This window comes from Pelodiscus sinensis, chromosome 12, assembly GCF_049634645.1.
Source record: "Pelodiscus sinensis isolate JC-2024 chromosome 12, ASM4963464v1, whole genome shotgun sequence".
Taxonomy (NCBI): domain Eukaryota; kingdom Metazoa; phylum Chordata; order Testudines; family Trionychidae; genus Pelodiscus; species Pelodiscus sinensis.
The window spans coordinates 49,108,194-49,127,572 of record NC_134722.1 but is presented as its reverse complement, the minus strand read 5'-3'; the positions used below and the strand labels follow the sequence as shown (position 1 = coordinate 49,127,572).

The following is a 19,379-nucleotide window of genomic DNA, read 5'->3' as shown; positions in this document are numbered from 1 at the left end:
GGGGGGCGCCGATTGCCTGGTTCACCTAGGGCTCCGAGTTCAATGGGCGCCAGATGGTGGTGCAGTATCATTGAGGGGTTGGGGGGGGCGCCGATTCCCTGGTTCGCCTAGGGCTCCGAGTTCAATGGGGCGCCAGATGGTGGTGCAGTATCATTGAGGGGTTGGGGGGGGGGGGCGCCGATTCCCTGGTTCACCTAGGGCTCCGAGTTCAATGGGCGCCAGATGGTGGTGCAGTATCATTGAGGGGTTGGGGGGGGGCGCCGATTGCCTGGTTCACCTAGGGCTCCGAGTTCAATGGGCGCCAGATGGTGGTGCAGTATCATTGAGGGGTTGGGGGGGGGCGCCGATTGCCTGGTTCACCTAGGGCTCCGAGTTCAATGGGCGCCAGATGGTGGTGCAGTATCATTGAGGGGTTGGGGGGGGGGGGCGCCGATTGCCTGGTTCGCCTAGGGCTCCGAGTTCAATGGGCGCCAGATGGTGGCGCAGTATCATTGAGGGGTTGGGGGGGGCGCCGATTCCCTGGTTCACCTAGGGCTCCGAGTTCAATGGGCGCCAGATGGTGGTGCAGTATCATTGAGGGGTTGGGGGGGGCGCCGATTCCCTGGTTCACCTAGGGCTCCGAGTTCAATGGGCGCCAGATGGTGGTGCAGTATCATTGAGGGGTTGGGGTGGGGGCGCCGATTCCCTGGTTCGCCTAGGGCTCCGAGTTCAATGGGCGCCAGATGGTGGTGCAGTATCATTGAGGGGTTGGGGGGGGCGCCGATTGCCTGGTTCACCTAGGGCTCCGAGTTCAATGGGCGCCAGATGGTGGTGCAGTATCATTGAGGGGTTGGGGGGGGCGCCGATTCCCTGGTTCACCTAGGGCTCCGAGTTCAATGGGCGCCAGATGGTGGTGCAGTATCATTGAGGGGTTGGGGGGGGGGGGCGCCGATTGCCTGGTTCACCTAGGGCTCCGAGTTCAATGGGCGCCAGATGGTGGTGCAGTATCATTGAGGGGTTGGGGGGGGGGGCGCCGATTGCCTGGTTGGCCTAGGGCTCCGAGTTCAATGGGCGCCAGATGGTGGTGCAGTATCATTGAGGGGTTGGGGGGGGGGGCACCGATTCCCTGGTTCGCCTAGGGCTCCGAGTTCAATGGGCGCCAGATGGTGGTGCAGTATCATTGAGGGGTTGGGGGGGGGGGGGCGCCGATTCCCTGGTTCACCTAGGGCTCCGAGTTCAATGGGATGCCAGATGGTGGTGCAGTATCATTGAGGGGTTGGGGGGGGGGGCGCCGATTGCCTGGTTCACCTAGGGCTCCGAGTTCAATGGGGCGCCAGATGGTGGTGCAGTATCATTGAGGGGTTGGGGGGGGGGGCGCCGATTCCCTGGTTCACCTAGGGCTCCGAGTTCAATGGGGCGCCAGATGGTGGTGCAGTATCATTGAGGGGTTGGGGGGGGCGCCGATTGCCTGGTTCGCCTAGGGCTCCGAGTTCAATGGGCGCCAGATGGTGGTGCAGTATCATTGGGGGGTTGGGGGGGGGCGCCGATTCCCTGGTTCACCTAGGGCTCCGAGTTCAATGGGCGCCAGATGGTGGTGCAGTATCATTGAGGGGTTGGGGGGGGGGGGGCGCCGATTGCCTGGTTCACCTAGGGCTCCGAGTTCAATGGGCGCCAGATGGTGGTGCAGTATCATTGAGGGGTTGGGGGGGGGGCGCCGATTCCCTGGTTCACCTAGGGCTCCGAGTTCAATGGGCGCCAGATGGTGGTGCAGTATCATTGAGGGGTTGGGGGGGGGGCGCCGATTGCCTGGTTCACCTAGGGCTCCGAGTTCAATGGGCGCCAGATGGTGGTGCAGTATCATTGAGGGGTTTGGGGGGGGGGGCGCCGATTGCCTGGTTCACCTAGGGCTCCGAGTTCAATGGGCGCCAGATGGTGGCGCAGTATCATTGAGGGGTTGGGGGGGGGGGCACCGATTCCCTGGTTCACCTAGGGCTCCGAGTTCAATGGGCGCCAGATGGTGGTGCAGTATCATTGAGGGGTTGGGGGGGGGGGCGCCGATTGCCTGGTTCACCTAGGGCTCCGAGTTCAATGGGCGCCAGATGGTGGTGCAGTATCATTGAGGGGTTGGGGGGGGGGGCGCTGATTCCCTGGTTCGCCTAGGGCTCCGAGTTCAATGGGCGCCAGATGGTGGTGCAGTATCATTGAGGGGTTGGGGGGGCGCCGATTGCCTGGTTCACCTAGGGCTCCGAGTTCAATGGGCGCCAGATGGTGGTGCAGTATCATTGAGGGGTTGGGGGGGGCGCCGATTGCCTGGTTCGCCTAGGGCTCCGAGTTCAATGGGCGCCAGATGGTGGTGCAGTATCATTGAGGGGTTGGGGGGGGGGGCGCCGATTCCCTGGTTCACCTAGGGCTCCGAGTTCAATGGGCGCCAGATGGTGGTGCAGTATCATTGAGGGGTTGGGGGGGGGGCGCCGATTCCCTGGTTCACCTAGGGCTCCGAGTTCAATGGGCGCCAGATGGTGGTGCAGTATCATTGAGGGGTTGGGGGGGGGGGGGCGCCGATTCCCTGGTTCACCTAGGGCTCCGAGTTCAATGGGCGCCAGATGGTGGTGCAGTATCATTGAGGGGTTGGGGGGGGCGCCGATTGCCTGGTTCGCCTAGGGCTCCGAGTTCAATGGGCGCCAGATGGTGGTGCAGTATCATTGAGGGGTTGGGGAGGGGCGCCGATTGCCTGGTTCACCTAGGGCTCCGAGTTCAATGGGCGCCAGATGGTGGTGCAGTATCATTGAGGGGTGAGGGGGGGCGCCGATTGCCTGGTTCACCTAGGGCTCCGAGTTCAATGGGCGCCAGATGGTGGTGCAGTATCATTGAGGGGTTGGGAGGGGGGGCGCCGATTGCCTGGTTCACCTAGGGCTCCGAGTTCAATGGGCGCCAGATGGTGGTGCAGTATCATTGAGGGGTGAGGGGGGGGGCGCCGATTGCCTGGTTCACCTAGGGCTCCGAGTTCAATGGGCGCCAGATGGTGGTGCAGTATCATTGAGGGGTTGGGGGGGGGGCGCCGATTGCCTGGTTCACCTAGGGCTCCGAGTTCAATGGGCGCCAGATGGTGGTGCAGTATCATTGAGGGGTTGGGGGGGGGCGCCGATTGCCTGGTTCGCCTAGGGCTCCGAGTTCAATGGGCGCCAGATGGTGGTGCAGTATCATTGAGGGGTTGGGGGGGGGCGCCGATTGCCTGGTTCACCTAGGGCTCCGAGTTCAATGGGCGCCAGATGGTGGTGCAGTATCATTGAGGGGTTGGGGGGGGGGCGCCGATTCCCTGGTTCGCCTAGGGCTCCGAGTTCAATGGGGCGCCAGATGGTGGTGCAGTATCATTGAGGGGCTGGGGGGGGGCCGATTGCCTGGTTCACCTAGGGCTCCGAGTTCAATGGGGCGCCAGATGGTGGTGCAGTATCATTGAGGGGTTGGGGAGGGGGGCGCCGATTGCCTGGTTCACCTAGGGCTCCGAGTTCAATGGGCGCCAGATGGTGGTGCAGTATCATTGAGGGGTTGGGGGGGGGGCCGATTGCCTGGTTCACCTAGGGCTCCGAGTTCAATGGGGTGCCAGATGGTGGTGCAGTATCATTGAGGGGTTGGGGGGGGGCGCCGATTGCCTGGTTCGCCTAGGGCTCCGAGTTCAATGGGCGCCAGATGGTGGCGCAGTATCATTGAGGGGTTGGGGGGGGGGGGGGCGCCGATTGCCTGGTTCACCTAGGGCTCCGAGTTCAATGGGGCGCCAGATGGTGGTGCAGTATCATTGAGGGGTTGGGGGGGGGGCGCCGATTCCCTGGTTCACCTAGGGCTCCGAGTTCAATGGGCGCCAGATGGTGGTGCAGTATCATTGAGGGGTTGGGGGGGGGGGCGCCGATTGCCTGGTTCACCTAGGGCTCCGAGTTCAATGGGCGCCAGATTGCCTGGTTCACCTAGGGCTCCGAGTTCAATGGGCGCCAGATGGTGGTGCAGTATCATTGAGGGGTTGGGGGGGGGGCGCCGATTGCCTGGTTCACCTAGGGCTCCGAGTTCAATGGGCGCCAGATGGTGGCGCAGTATCATTGAGGGGTTGGGGGGGGGGGGCACCGATTCCCTGGTTCACCTAGGGCTCCGAGTTCAATGGGCGCCAGATGGTGGTGCAGTATCATTGAGGGGTTGGGGGGGGGGCGCCGATTGCCTGGTTCACCTAGGGCTCCGAGTTCAATGGGCGCCAGATGGTGGTGCAGTATCATTGAGGGGTTGGGGAGGGGGGCGCCGATTCCCTGGTTCACCTAGGGCTCCGAGTTCAATGGGGTGCCAGATGGTGGTGCAGTATCATTGAGGGGTTGGGGGGGGGGGGCGCCGATTGCCTGGTTCACCTAGGGCTCCGAGTTCAATGGGCGCCAGATGGTGGTGCAGTATCATTGAGGGGTTGGGGGGGGGGGCGCTGATTCCCTGGTTCGCCTAGGGCTCCGAGTTCAATGGGCGCCAGATGGTGGTGCAGTATCATTGAGGGGTTGGGGGGGGCGCCGATTGCCTGGTTCACCTAGGGCTCCGAGTTCAATGGGGCGCCAGATGGTGGTGCAGTATCATTGAGGGGTTGGGGGGGGGGGGGCGCCGATTGCCTGGTTCGCCTAGGGCTCCGAGTTCAATGGGCGCCAGATGGTGGTGCAGTATCATTGAGGGGTTGGGGGGGGGGGGGCGCCGATTGCCTGGTTCGCCTAGGGCTCCGAGTTCAATGGGCGCCAGATGGTGGTGCAGTATCATTGAGGGGTTGGGGGGGGGGGGCGCCGATTCCCTGGTTCACCTAGGGCTCCGAGTTCAATGGGCGCCAGATGGTGGTGCAGTATCATTGAGGGGTTGGGGGGGGCGCCGATTGCCTGGTTCGCCTAGGGCTCCGAGTTCAATGGGCGCCAGATGGTGGTGCAGTATCATTGAGGGGTTGGGGGGGGGGCGCCGATTGCCTGGTTCACCTAGGGCTCCGAGTTCAATGGGCGCCAGATGGTGGTGCAGTATCATTGAGGGGTTGGGGGGGGGCGCCGATTGCCTGGTTCACCTAGGGCTCCGAGTTCAATGGGCGCCAGATGGTGGTGCAGTATCATTGAGGGGTGAGGGGGGGCGCCGATTGCCTGGTTCACCTAGGGCTCCGAGTTCAATGGGCGCCAGATGGTGGTGCAGTATCATTGAGGGGTTAGGAGGGGGGGCGCCGATTGCCTGGTTCACCTAGGGCTCCGAGTTCAATGGGCGCCAGATGGTGGTGCAGTATCATTGAGGGGTGAGGGGGGGGGCGCCGATTGCCTGGTTCACCTAGGGCTCCGAGTTCAATGGGCGCCAGATGGTGGTGCAGTATCATTGAGGGGTTGGGGGGGGGGCGCCGATTGCCTGGTTCACCTAGGGCTCCGAGTTCAATGGGCGCCAGATGGTGGTGCAGTATCATTGAGGGGTTGGGGGGGGGCGCCGATTGCCTGGTTCGCCTAGGGCTCCGAGTTCAATGGGCGCCAGATGGTGGTGCAGTATCATTGAGGGGTTGGGGGGGAGGGCGCCGATTCCCTGGTTCGCCTAGGGCTCCGAGTTCAATGGGCGCCAGATGGTGGTGCAGTATCATTGAGGGGTTGGGGGGGGGGGCGCCGATTGCCTGGTTCACCTAGGGCTCCGAGTTCAATGGGCGCCAGATGGTGGTGCAGTATCATTGAGGGGTTGGGGGGGGGGGCGCCGATTCCCTGGTTCACCTAGGGCTCCGAGTTCAATGGGCGCCAGATGGTGGTGCAGTATCATTGAGGGGTTGGGGGGGGGGGGCGCCGATTGCCTGGTTCACCTAGGGCTCCGAGTTCAATGGGCGCCAGATGGTGGTGCAGTATCATTGAGGGGTTGGGGGGGGGCGCCGATTGCCTGGTTCACCTAGGGCTCCGAGTTCAATGGGCGCCAGATGGTGGTGCAGTATCATTGAGGGGTTGGGGGGGGCGCCGATTCCCTGGTTCGCCTAGGGCTCCGAGTTCAATGGGGCGCCAGATGGTGGTACAGTATCATTGAGGGGTTGGGGGGGGCGCCGATTCCCTGGTTCGCCTAGGGCTCCGAGTTCAATGGGGCGCCAGATGGTGGTGCAGTATCATTGAGGGGTTGGGGGGGGGCCGATTGCCTGGTTCGCCTAGGGCTCCGAGTTCAATGGGCGCCAGATGGTGGTGCAGTATCATTGAGGGGTTGGGAGGGGGGGCACCGATTCCCTGGTTCACCTAGGGCTCCGAGTTCAATGGGCGCCAGATGGTGGTGCAGTATCATTGAGGGGTTGGGGGGGGGCGCCGATTGCCTGGTTCACCTAGGGCTCCGAGTTCAATGGGCGCCAGATGGTGGTGCAGTATCATTGAGGGGTTGGGGGGGGGGCGCCGATTCCCTGGTTCGCCTAGGGCTCCGAGTTCAATGGGGCGCCAGATGGTGGTGCAGTATCATTGAGGGGCTGGGGGGGGGCCGATTGCCTGGTTCACCTAGGGCTCCGAGTTCAATGGGGCGCCAGATGGTGGTGCAGTATCATTGAGGGGTTGGGGAGGGGGGCGCCGATTGCCTGGTTCACCTAGGGCTCCGAGTTCAATGGGCGCCAGATGGTGGTGCAGTATCATTGAGGGGTTGGGGGGGGGGGCGCCGATTCCCTGGTTCGCCTAGGGCTCCGAGTTCAATGGGCGCCAGATGGTGGTGCAGTATCATTGAGGGGTTGGGGGGGGGCGCCGATTGCCTGGTTCACCTAGGGCTCCGAGTTCAATGGGCGCCAGATGGTGGTGCAGTATCATTGAGGGGTTGGGGGGGGGGGGCCGATTGCCTGGTTCACCTAGGGCTCCGAGTTCAATGGGCGCCAGATGGTGGTGCAGTATCATTGAGGGGTTGGGAGGGGCGCCGATTGCCTGGTTCACCTAGGGCTCCGAGTTCAATGGGCGCCAGATGGTGGTGCAGTATCATTGAGGGGTTGGGGGGGGGGGGGCGCCGATTCCCTGGTTCACCTAGGGCTCCGAGTTCAATGGGCGCCAGATGGTGGTGCAGTATCATTGAGGGGTTGGGGGGGGGGGGCGCCGATTGCCTGGTTCGCCTAGGGCTCCGAGTTCAATGGGCGCCAGATGGTGGTGCAGTATCATTGAGGGGTTGGGGGGGGGCCGATTGCCTGGTTCACCTAGGGCTCCGAGTTCAATGGGGTGCCAGATGGTGGTGCAGTATCATTGAGGGGTTGGGGGGGGGCGCCGATTGCCTGGTTCACCTAGGGCTCCGAGTTCAATGGGGCGCCAGATGGTGGTGCAGTATCATTGAGGGGTTGGGGGGGGCGCCGATTGCCTGGTTCGCCTAGGGCTCCGAGTTCAATGGGCGCCAGATGGTGGTGCAGTATCATTGAGGGGTTGGGGGGGGGGGCGCCGATTGCCTGGTTCGCCTAGGGCTCCGAGTTCAATGGGCGCCAGATGGTGGCGCAGTATCATTGAGGGGTTGGGGGGGGGGGGCGCCGATTGCCTGGTTCACCTAGGGCTCCGAGTTCAATGGGGCGCCAGATGGTGGTGCAGTATCATTGAGGGGTTGGGGGGGGGGCGCCGATTCCCTGGTTCACCTAGGGCTCCGAGTTCAATGGGCGCCAGATGGTGGTGCAGTATCATTGAGGGGTTGGGGGGGGGGGCGCCGATTGCCTGGTTCACCTAGGGCTCCGAGTTCAATGGGCGCCAGATGGTGGTGCAGTATCATTGAGGGGTTGGGGGGGAGGGCGCCGATTGCCTGGTTCACCTAGGGCTCCGAGTTCAATGGGTGCCAGATGGTGGTGCAGTATCATTGAGGGGTTGGGGGGGGGGCGCCGATTCCCTGGTTCACCTAGGGCTCCGAGTTCAATGGGCGCCAGATGGTGGTGCAGTATCATTGAGGGGTTGGGGGGGGGGGGGCGCCGATTGCCTGGTTCACCTAGGGCTCCGAGTTCAATGGGCGCCAGATGGTGGTGCAGTATCATTGAGGGGTTGGGGGGGGGCGCCGATTGCCTGGTTCACCTAGGGCTCCGAGTTCAATGGGCGCCAGATGGTGGTGCAGTATCATTGAGGGGTTGGGGGGGGGCGCCGATTGCCTGGTTCACCTAGGGCTCCGAGTTCAATGGGCGCCAGATGGTGGTGCAGTATCATTGAGGGGTTGGGGGGGGGCGCCGATTGCCTGGTTCGCCTAGGGCTCCGAGTTCAATGGGCGCCAGATGGTGGTGCAGTATCATTGAGGGGTTGGGGGGGGCGCCGATTCCCTGGTTCACCTAGGGCTCCGAGTTCAATGGGCGCCAGATGGTGGTGCAGTATCATTGAGGGGTTGGGGGGGGGCCGATTGCCTGGTTCGCCTAGGGCTCCGAGTTCAATGGGCGCCAGATGGTGGTGCAGTATCATTGAGGGGTTGGGAGGGGGGGCGCCGATTGCCTGGTTCACCTAGGGCTCCGAGTTCAATGGGCGCCAGATGGTGGTGCAGTATCATTGAGGGGTGAGGGGGGGGGCGCCGATTGCCTGGTTCACCTAGGGCTCCGAGTTCAATGGGCGCCAGATGGTGGTGCAGTATCATTGAGGGGTTGGGGGGGGGCGCCGATTGCCTGGTTCGCCTAGGGCTCCGAGTTCAATGGGCGCCAGATGGTGGTGCAGTATCATTGAGGGGTTGGGGGGGGGCGCCGATTGCCTGGTTCACCTAGGGCTCCGAGTTCAATGGGCGCCAGATGGTGGTGCAGTATCATTGAGGGGTTGGGGGGGGGGCGCCGATTCCCTGGTTCGCCTAGGGCTCCGAGTTCAATGGGGCGCCAGATGGTGGTGCAGTATCATTGAGGGGCTGGGGGGGGGCCGATTGCCTGGTTCACCTAGGGCTCCGAGTTCAATGGGGCGCCAGATGGTGGTGCAGTATCATTGAGGGGTTGGGGAGGGGGGCGCCGATTGCCTGGTTCACCTAGGGCTCCGAGTTCAATGGGCGCCAGATGGTGGTGCAGTATCATTGAGGGGTTGGGGGGGGGCCGATTGCCTGGTTCACCTAGGGCTCCGAGTTCAATGGGGTGCCAGATGGTGGTGCAGTATCATTGAGGGGTTGGGGGGGGCGCCGATTGCCTGGTTCGCCTAGGGCTCCGAGTTCAATGGGCGCCAGATGGTGGTGCAGTATCATTGAGGGGTTGGGGGGGGCGCCGATTCCCTGGTTCACCTAGGGCTCCGAGTTCAATGGGCGCCAGATGGTGGTGCAGTATCATTGAGGGGTTGGGGGGGCGCCGATCGCCTGGTTCACCTAGGGCTCCGAGTTCAATGGGCGCCAGATGGTGGTGCAGTATCATTGAGGGGTTGGGGGGGGCGCCGATTGCCTGGTTCACCTAGGGCTCCGAGTTCAATGGGCGCCAGATGGTGGTGCAGTATCATTGAGGGGTTGGGGGGGGGCGCCGATTGCCTGGTTCACCTAGGGCTCCGAGTTCAATGGGGCGCCAGATGGTGGTGCAGTATCATTGAGGGGTTGGGGGGGGGCGCCGATTGCCTGGTTCGCCTAGGGCTCCGAGTTCAATGGGCGCCAGATGGTGGTGCAGTATCATTGAGGGGTTGGGGGGGGCGCCGATTCCCTGGTTCACCTAGGGCTCCGAGTTCAATGGGCGCCAGATGGTGGTGCAGTATCATTGAGGGGTTGGGGGGGGCGCCGATTGCCTGGTTCGCCTAGGGCTCCGAGTTCTATGGGCGCCAGATGGTGGTGCAGTATCATTGAGGGGTTGGGGGGGGCGCCGATTGCCTGGTTCGCCTAGGGCTCCGAGTTCAATGGGCGCCAGATGGTGGTGCAGTATCATTGAGGGGTTGGGGGGGGGGGGCTCCGATTGCCTGGTTTGCCTAGGGCACCAGTTGCTGGCAGCTAGTCTAGGGCCGCCCCGCCTGCAAGCCTTGTATGTTCAGAACTCCTGCTGGAGTCATTCTTGCCCGGCGTTCACAGTGCCCGTGTTCAGCCAAGATCCCTGCCCCAGCCTGAGAGCGGATGCACTTCGCTGAGGGCGAATGCCAAAGCTGTCAGACATGTAAAAGGTTCGTCAGTTGCACGATGCAGAAGTGGAAACCCTGCAATCATAACCCACTAGTACCTGCCCCTGCAGCAAATGTAGATTGGTGCAGGCATGATGCTAGGGACGCCCCCAGGGCCCGTAGCAGGCAGGATGGGCCACATTATGTTCCACTTCCACAAGCCACGTAGCGCACATGGACCCATTCCAATTGGTGCAACAACTTGCAGAGCAAAGAGCTGCTCAGCACGAGTAAGGGGGTCCGAATCCGAGCGTCAGTGATGATCTCAGCGCTTGCTTGGCCCTTGTTAGACAAGGATTTCTTCTTCTTTTTGCAGGTTCCAGATGGCCAATAAGGGGACTGTGGCTTTGGAGTACTCCTGGAAGGTGGGCATGGAGGACAGCAGAAGGGCAGTCAACTTCCCTGAAGAACTGTTGCCGTGCAGTCCTGAAGGTATGACAGTCGGCCTCCTCCCCCTCATCTGGCGCTCCCTGCCGCAGCCTCCTCCTGGCACCCCAGCACTCAGGGACTGGTCTGGGCCTCGTTGCCAGAGGCACCAACCCCAGCACAGTTCTGAAGATGATGTCAGAGTTTTGGTGCCCTCCCCGTGTCCTCCCCCATCAGCCTCAGGCAAGTGGCTTCTTTCAGGTCTGAAGAAACTTGTCCTTTTTGTCTTTCCTGCCCCCCACCTTCGGAGTGCCCAGAGCTGCTGTGGCAGAGCTGCCGGGCACTCTGGAAAGGTCCGCAACAGCCAAAGAGGTCTAGGGAGGAAGTTGTTTGGGGAGGGTCAGGAGCTGAAATGGGAGCATGGGCCAGTCGTGTGGGAGCACCACGGGGTGATGGAATCAAGGGGGCATAGGTGGGAGCGGGGTTGTTGTTGGAGGTAAGCAGGGATGAATGTCTTTAAGTGATTGTTCAAACAAACGAGAAAAGAAAAAGATGCCAAAATACCCGGTGTGAGGCCAAGAGGTCGCTGTTCCCAGCACGAGCGCCTGCATTTGGAGTCATCACTCAGCATTTTACAGCACGAATTGTAGAACTGTGAGGCTAGAAGGGACCTCGAGAGGTCTCCTGGTCCAGTCCTTTGCACAGAAGTCAAGCTGCCTGGTCTGTATTTCCCTGTGTTGTCCTTAGTCCCCTTGTTCTAGATGGACTCTGTACCTTCCCTCCAGCTGATCCCGGGCTTCTGCAGCACTGCCCCTTTGAAACGCCGCCGCCGCAGCATTTCAAGGGGGCAGTGCACGTGATTAATCGCGATTCATTTTTGTAATCGTTTAACAGCCCTACTGGAGATATTGAAGGGCAGGTTGGACAGACATCTCTCAGGGATGAGGGCAGGGGACTAGACTCGAGGTCCCTCCTAGTGTTCTATGGCTCTAAGCCGTGGTCCTGACCGATACTCACATAGCCTCGGTCACAGAGGTTTCAGGCCAGCGAGTTGTGGTGTCTCTGCATTGTGGTGGCCTGCCCTTCCCTGGAATTGTTTAGGTTTTTCAGCGTATGCATCCCTGCAGCTGCCCCGTTTCCCACCATCCCTTGGCTCTCACTGGAGGAGGCATTAATAAGAGGCGCTGCAGAAGCGACGCCATGAAGTGCCATTGCCCCTTTCATTCTTCCTGGAAAGGGCTTGTGAAGAGGGGCTGCCTTTGTGGGTCTCTAAGCCTGATCCCCTCAGCCTTCTCTCCATCACACTGAGGCAAGGGGTCAGGGCTCACGGACAGTCCCAGGGAATGGACCTAACCACCCATTCCTGAACTCAGGGGAGCTCCCATCTGCCACGTCTGCTGTCTCCACCAAAATGCCATGCAGCCGCCCTGCTAGCCAGCACGGCAGTGTTCTGGAGAGTGTCTCGTCCTTCATGTTCGCCGTGGCTGCTCTGCCTCCATTCTCCGTGGAACCCAGCAGTGGCATTATTCCAGCCGGGAAGAAGCAGCAATTCCTGTTGAAATTCTCCCCACTGGAGGTGGGAGAGTTTGAGGGCCACATATTCTGCAGGTAGGAAGTGCTCAGGGTGGATGGCAGCTTGACAAGTGTGAATGATCGTCCAACGGGCCGGGGTGTAAAGAGGGTTTGGTGCTGTGTGAAATGGATGAGCCACGAATGCAACTGAGGAAAGCTCAGGCCTCTAGAGGGTATCAAAAGCCTGCTGCCTGTTGCATCCCAGCGTGCAGGCCATTAGCCCTGGCGCAAGCCCGTGCCATCCCGTAGGCTGTTTGGTACTGGGGGGAGATGGTCAGCAGGGGAACCTGAAACAGTGGGAAAGCTGCCCTCAAACAAATGTTAACCAGCTGAGCACTGGATACAAAGAGAGCCTGCCCCTTTGCCTGGCTTGTACCATTCTGGGGACTTACACCAAGGGACCGTGGGGATGGGGAGTCACTTGAGCCTCAAGAGGTCTGATCACTAGTACTGGCTTTTGGGTGTTCCATACTGAGCCACCAGCACAGCCTCCGTGTGCTTAGCAATCACTAAGGAGTTACTGCCCACTGGGGAGTTACTGCCCCTTCGCTGTCACACCGCTGAGTGAGCTGCCATTGGACTCGCTGCTGAGTGTGTCTGCTGAGAGACAGGGTGTGAAGCCTCCGCCTGGGTCACACTGCTCCATTTCTTCTCAGCATCCCCAACCTGAAGCCCAATCACCAAGGCCCCGTAGTAGCTGTGACGGGGAGAAGCCTCCTTCCGTACTGCCACTTTGAGCTGGAGGACTCTGACTACCTTGCCACAAGCAGGCACAACCCAGAGCTGCAAGGGTCCCAGGGTGCTGCGCTGGATTCCACCGCCAGGGTGATTGAGTTTACGTCCCTCGGAGTGCACACTCGGAGCAGCAGGTGGGTGTGGGGAGTGTTTGACCAGCTGACTTGTTGCCACAAATCAGCCGCTATCGGCTCAGTCTTCTAGTCTCCTTGTGGCACAGGTGCTGCACTGTTCCTGTGCTCCCAATGGACCACCTATGCTTCTGGGCAGACAAGAGCAACATAGATTAGCCATCTGTTCTTCTCCCATCCAGTCCTGCCACAAACGTTGCTGGTCCCCTGTCAGGGCTGTTCCCCACTCTGGCACTTCGAGTGCAGCAGGTGGGGGCCCGCAAAGACTTTAAATATACCTTGCCTCTACAGGCTTTGGTTACAGAAACTCCCCCAGAGTCACGGATTCACTGACTTGGGAGGGGGAGGGGAAGTAGCTGCCACCAGCAAGTGATGTTATCCCTAAAACCAGGGGCAAACACTTGAATTCTTCCTCAGGGGTACCCCAAGCTCTTTTGCCCCAAAGAACTTGAAAAAAGAAAAGAGCAAAACAAGCTGCAGCCTCTGGTAGCTGACCTCTTGGTCTGAGGCCTGCAGACACACACAGACAGACAGTCCTCCTGTACTTTCCAGGGCACCAGAATCAGAGCATCGCCTTCAAGAAGTGATTTTTATTACAAAACAAAAGATAAACTGGAGCGCGCAGACTTGGTTGCTAGGTGTTACAAAGCAACTGGGGAAACCAAATGAAACTGTGGGGACAATGCTTAGCTGGTAAATGGGAAGGGGAGGCAGAGATTCACCAGTCCAAACCAAACCACCAAATAAAGAAAAATACTCGGATCACAACTAGATTCGCTTCCCTCCCTTATTTATTCACAATCTTCTCTTGGTTCAGTCCACTTCCATGCCCCAGATTCCTTGGAGGCCTGGTAATCCTGCCTGGGTTTGAATCATTCTGTGTCTCTCCCACACACAGAAAGCAGGCAAGGTATCTAGCTCTGGGTCAAACTTCAGCTCTCTTAGCTCGCTTGGTTCTCCTGGTCCCTTGCCAACCCCTTGCTAGCTACCGGAGTTTAACCCCGTAGTCACTGGGTGCTGGTCAGCACGCCTCCTATCCATCACATCCCCAGATCCTAGGCATGGGCGAGCGCTTTTCTTTTCTTTTCTTTTCTTTTCTTTTCTTTTCTTTTCTTTTCTTTTCTTTTCTTTTCTTTTCTTTTCTTTTCTTTTCGACTGAATATGTCAGTTAGACTGGGACAGCGAAGGAAACAACCCTCTAGAGAGCCCCGCTTCATAAGGAGCCTTGCCATGTGGGGTTTGACCCTCATCACGCCAGCCCCAGGGTCTGCAGCAGGCTGACCTCAGGGTCTCTTTACAGGTGGTAAAGGTCTCCAGCCAGCCTGGGAGCAGGGCTTGCTCCAGAACTGGAAATGGGATGGAACTGCCATGCCTGTAGCAGTGGAAGTCCATGGGGGTACCAAGCAGTCCCCGTGGAAGAGCTGGCAGTGTCGCTTGTCTGCTGAGCAGCCGAGCCGCTAGCTCCCAGTACAAACAGTACCAGTGTTCCCTTTCTAATGGCACTTTCTGTTTGGTGTGGCCAGGACCTTCATGCTTGTGAACCCCACCAATTCCACCTACTCCTTCCAGTGGGTTTGCGAACAGCCAGAAGACCTACAAGAACAGCCGGTCTTCAGCTGTCTGACAGAAATGGGCCAGATCCGGCCTGAGAAGAAGGCAGAGGTAGGAGGGAAGCTGACCCCGGGGTGTCTCCCAACGCTGTACAGATCTCATGCTATGCACCTCGTGACTCTTGCACAGCCCTGTAAAGAGCTATGCTTTCAGCTCTGCAGGTGCAGGTAGTGCCAACTTGCATCACTTCCTGAGGGGAAGGCATGGGGAGGGACTGAAAGAGGGAGGGCAGCTTAAGTGCTGTCTGGGCTATCCTTGGTGTCCCATGGGTTGAGTGTGCCCTAGAGATTGCTGGACTCAACACGTCTCCTGGTTACCATAGTCCTGCCCACTCACTGGCTGACCCATCTATGCTAAAGGCTGTTCACGGGAAAGCCTGCAGGCATTCATTCCTCAATGAGGCCATGGTTTGCACAAGGTCCTGAAGAGCTGAGAAACCCTTTGTGCTGTGCTGGTAGAGCAAGGGAGTGGTGCCTGCCACACCATAAGAACGTGGCCATTCTGATCAACCCCAGTGCAGCTCCAGTCCACGAATCTGAGTGTGCCACAGCCTTTGAGCTGTGCAATGAGGGTGTTCTGTAGCATGAGCCATAGAGGGTATAACACTTGTCCCATTCCTGGGTCCCATACAGTCTGGTGTATCACCCATTGCACCACCACTCCATCAGCAGTCACCTGATTGAATTCCCTCTCTTCCTCAGGTCACGTTTGCATTCGTCCCTCAGCACCTGGGCATCACAGAATCATTTTGGACCTTCACAATTCCCGAACACAACATCTCAGTCCCCTTCCTGTTGGTCGGCAACACCACTGACCCCTCAGTTTCTCTGGACAGATCCCACCTGAACTATTTCTCTCTGTTAGTCGGTGAGGACAAGCTCTGTGTCCCGCACTGGGGGGCTATGGCAGCGGCTGCCTCCCACGTCTTCCTCCGTGCAGAAATGCAATGTTCTGGCGTCACTGGTGACCCTAATTCTGCTATTTAACGTATTCGAAATAGAGGCTGGAAGCGGCAAAGAGCGCTTCAAAGAAGCAAAGTAATTTCTGTCCTTGTAGCCTAGATGTCATACTGTTGCCCATCACCGTAGTGTCTGGAATTTTCCATGTCAAATCAATAGCAATGGTCAGCAGGAGTCAAAAAAGCTAATGTTAGGAACCCTTCGGAAAGGGATAGATAATAAGACACAAAATCTTATATTGCCACTATATAAATCCATGATACTCCCATGCCTTGAATTCTTCAAGGTCCAGAGAAGGGTAACAAAAATGATTAAGGTATGAAACAGCTTCCCGATGAGGAGACTTTAAAAGACTGGGACTTTTCAGCTTAGAAAATAGATAACCAAGAGGGAGGGATCTGATAGGGGTCTATAAAATCAGGAATGTAGGTACCCAGGGTCACCTGATGAAATTAACAGGCAGCAAGTTTAAAACAAACAAAAGGACTTCATGCATTGCACAGTTAACCTGTGGAACTCATTGCTGGGGGATATTGTGAAGGCCACAAGTGTAACTGAGTTCAACAGAGAATTAGATAAGGGATAGGGTTAGGAAGATAGGTCCATTGGTAGCTGTTAGCTAAGATGGCAAGGGATGCCACTCCATATTTGGGGTGTCCCAGGACCTTTGGCTACCAGAAGCAGGGAGAATATGAGAGAGGATTGCCCAATTCTCTTCATTTCCTCTGAAGCATCTGACACTGACCACTGTTACAAGACGGAACTTTGGGCTGGATGAACCATTGGTCTGACCCAATGTGACTGTTTTTATGCTCTTAACTAGCAAAGGTCATAGTTGATTTCATGCAGCTTCTGGCATTTCACCTTTTTCAGGCTCAGAACTTTGCACAGGGTGGTGTTGAGGAAGGGTTTTGTCTGGTTTTACAGGTGTTATTAATTTGCTCTTCTTTGTGTTAGGTTGGTAGGGGCTGAAGGGTAGAAGGGGTGTCAGATTTCAAATATCTCAAGCAAAGTTGCTCATTACTGGTGAGGGTGACACCGGACCTGGAGGGTGGATTAAAGAAAAGAACTCAGATTTATTCCTAGTGCTTCTGTGGTCAGCTGAACACCAACCCATCCACCCATTCACCAGTACATTATGTAAGTGTCTTGGGAGGTTGGTCCCATGGAAAGGTTTTATTGGCCTGTATCAGAAGTGAGTGACTTTCCCTGGTAATTCCAGCTGAGAGCCTGCCATCCACATGCACTAACCGACATTAGCTGCTTTCGGAAAACGTTTAGAGGTTTGGAAATTTTTGTCAGAGCTCTGTTCCCCATCCTGTCTCCTTGCTGATTACATGTCATGGAGCTCTGCTGTTAAATGGATGGTTTATCTCCACTGCAGCTGGTAAGACGCCTCACAGCCCAGAGGGACAGAGAAGCGGGAGCCCACTTGAGCTAGTGTGCTAAAAACAACACAATGGCGCTACTGGAGACGGGCTGGCCACCCAAGCTCAGACCAAGTGGTGGATGGGCCGGAGGGCACTGCCACGGCTACACTGCTGTCTTCAAAATGTTAGCTTGTCCCTCAGTGGGCTGGGAGGGTTTATCTCCCCTCCCGGGTTGACACCCCCTTAGTCCTGGGCTGTGTGTTTGCACAGTGTCTAGCCTGACAGGTCCCAGTGCAGGCCCAGGGTTCCGTGGTGCTACCACAATGCAAACTATAAGTAATAGTGATGAGGAGGGTACCGAATTCTGGGTTAGCTTGGACGTGATGTTTCCCACACTCAGCTCTATGAGAAACAGTCGTGTTGTTCACTAGTACGCCTAGCGATTCCCTCTGCTTGTACAGACGCTGGATTCACTCCACATTCTGCATTAATGCTCCTTCTGTACGGGAGCCCTTTGTACCTCAGCCCATCTGCATGGTAAAAAGGCTCGGGCAAGCCCTGTGCTTTTTGGAGACACTGAGGGGTGGCTGTTTCCATGCTAGCCTGTCACGACAACTAAAGGTTTCCTGTCTCATTCCTGTGTCTCCCCCCAGGACATGAGGCCCGCCAGACGGTTCACATGATTAACAACGAGAACGAGGCCTTCAGCTTTGCTTTCAGAGATGGCTCACGCTATTCAGAAGGCTACATTAACTGCCTAACGGTGCAGCCCATGGAGGGCTGCATCCCACCTCTTTCCAGGTAAAGGAGGAGGGAGGAGCTAGGATGCCCTGGACCCCACCATGGCTCCCAGGCACAGTGCTGTATTCTCTGCAGCATTAGAGACCTTCCAATCATACAGGGGTTCATCTCTTGGCGCCAGCTCTTACCCAGTCAGCGGGTGGCTCTTGGTGGGGACACACTGGTCCCTCTTCTTACATGGTTGTGTCCCCATTTGTATTCAGGGTCCGACCGGCTGCCTTTAGCGATGAAAGCAGGTAGATGCTGGTTTCACTCCTGTAGCTGCAGGGGCATCTACACTGGAACAAAAGGTGTCATTCCTAGCTCAGTGAGACGTACCCACCTGGCTCCCACCAACCTAGTGCACTAAAAATAGCCCTGCAGCCGCAGCTGCCTTGGGGCTGGACAGGGTCACCACGCCAGCACAAGCCCTTCGAGGGCCTAGGAAGATGTGGCAGCTAGCCTGTCCTGCTGCCAGGTTGCAAGCTCAGTCAGAGTTCCACGTTGTAACACTCACCCTTTGCTCTGCTCTGCACTGAGCAGGCCTCAGGTGAAGTCTTGTGTCCAGTGCTGGGCACCACATTTCAAGAAAGATGCAGAGAAATTGGAGAGGGTCCAGAGAAGAGCAACAAGAATGATTAACAGTCCAGAAAACAAGCGCTATAAGGGAAGACTGAAAGAACTGGGCTTGTTTAGTCTGGAAAAGAGAAGACTGAGAGGAGACATGATAGCGGTTTTCAAGTATCTAAAAGGGTGTCACAAGGAGGAGGGAGAAAAATTGTCCTTCCTGGCCTCTGCGGCTAGCACAAGAAGCAAGGGGCTTAAACTGCAGCAAGGGAGGTTTAGGTTGGACATTAGGAAAATGTTCCTACCTGTCAGGGGGGTCAAACACTGGAATAAGTTGCCTGGGGGGCATGTGGAATCCCCATCCCTGGAGATAGTTAAGAGCAGGTTGCACAGACACCTGCCAGGGATGGTCTAGAGGGTGCTGGGTCCTGCCGTGAGGGCAGGGGACTGGACTTGATGCCTCTCGAGGTCCCTTCCAGCATTTCCCTGACACTTTAACACGCTGGGTTAGATAAAATAATAATAAACAAGTTTATTCTAGAAAGCAGGGGTTTGAGCGAGTGCAAGCAATGAGGCAGTAAGTTAGAAAGTTTCAAAAATCAAGGTAAACCACTTGTCAACGCCTGTCCATTGGTTTGAGCAGCGTTCTCTCCGATTAGTGACCAAGCTCGCAGTCACGACCCTTTCCCCAGAGTCCAGCGTTTTCTTTCTGTCTCTTCAGGGGTACTGAATGCAATGGGCAGAGAGAGGGACAGGTGCCTGCAGTGTGTCTCCTGTGTATGGTTTCAGTCCCTCTCTTGAAAAATGTTTCCAGCTGATTCCCAGGAGCCAGAGAATCAATCTATTTAGATTGTTGTTTCCTGCTGGTTTTGTCATCTCTTTGAACTTCCTTTGTCTTCCCTTCATGCTTGACGACTCTGTCCACTGCTTAATGCTCAGTTAAGACAAGCCACATTCCTATGGTTAGGACAGACCCGTGCTCCAGCATCGATTTGGGCAGTGCTGTGGGGTTTTGTAATGTGTTAATAACCTCTTACAGGTGAGTCCTATCACATCACAGGCTGTCTCGGCACATCATTTTCCAGGACAATCCTGACCAGCAAATTATGAGTTTGCCAGTGATGCCTCGCACGGCATAGATCGTACAAAGGTTATTGCACTGGGGTGTGGACTGTGAATGCAGGATAACGTTCTCTTGTACCTATCTCAGGGTACGTCTACACTACAACGTTAATTCGAACTAACTTAGTTAATTAACTAATTCGAACTAAGCTAATTCGAACTAACGGATCC

The 19,379-nt window shown here is 57.6% G+C and overlaps 1 protein-coding gene across 4 annotated transcripts in view; it reads left to right on the top strand.

The window, feature by feature from the left end:
• HYDIN (HYDIN axonemal central pair apparatus protein) overlaps nt 1–19,379 on the top strand; it is a 389,718-nt gene that overhangs the window by 344,456 nt on the left and 25,883 nt on the right. For all 4 annotated transcript variants that reach the window (XM_075940644.1, XM_075940645.1, XM_075940646.1 and 1 more), the window contains 6 exons: nt 10,312–10,427; nt 11,735–11,969; nt 12,590–12,802; nt 14,323–14,461; nt 15,112–15,277; nt 17,393–17,540. In XM_075940644.1, the coding sequence (XP_075796759.1) occupies nt 10,312–10,427; nt 11,735–11,969; nt 12,590–12,802; nt 14,323–14,461; nt 15,112–15,277; nt 17,393–17,540 (1,017 nt within the window). The remainder of the gene's footprint in view (nt 1–10,311; nt 10,428–11,734; nt 11,970–12,589; nt 12,803–14,322; nt 14,462–15,111; nt 15,278–17,392; nt 17,541–19,379) is intronic.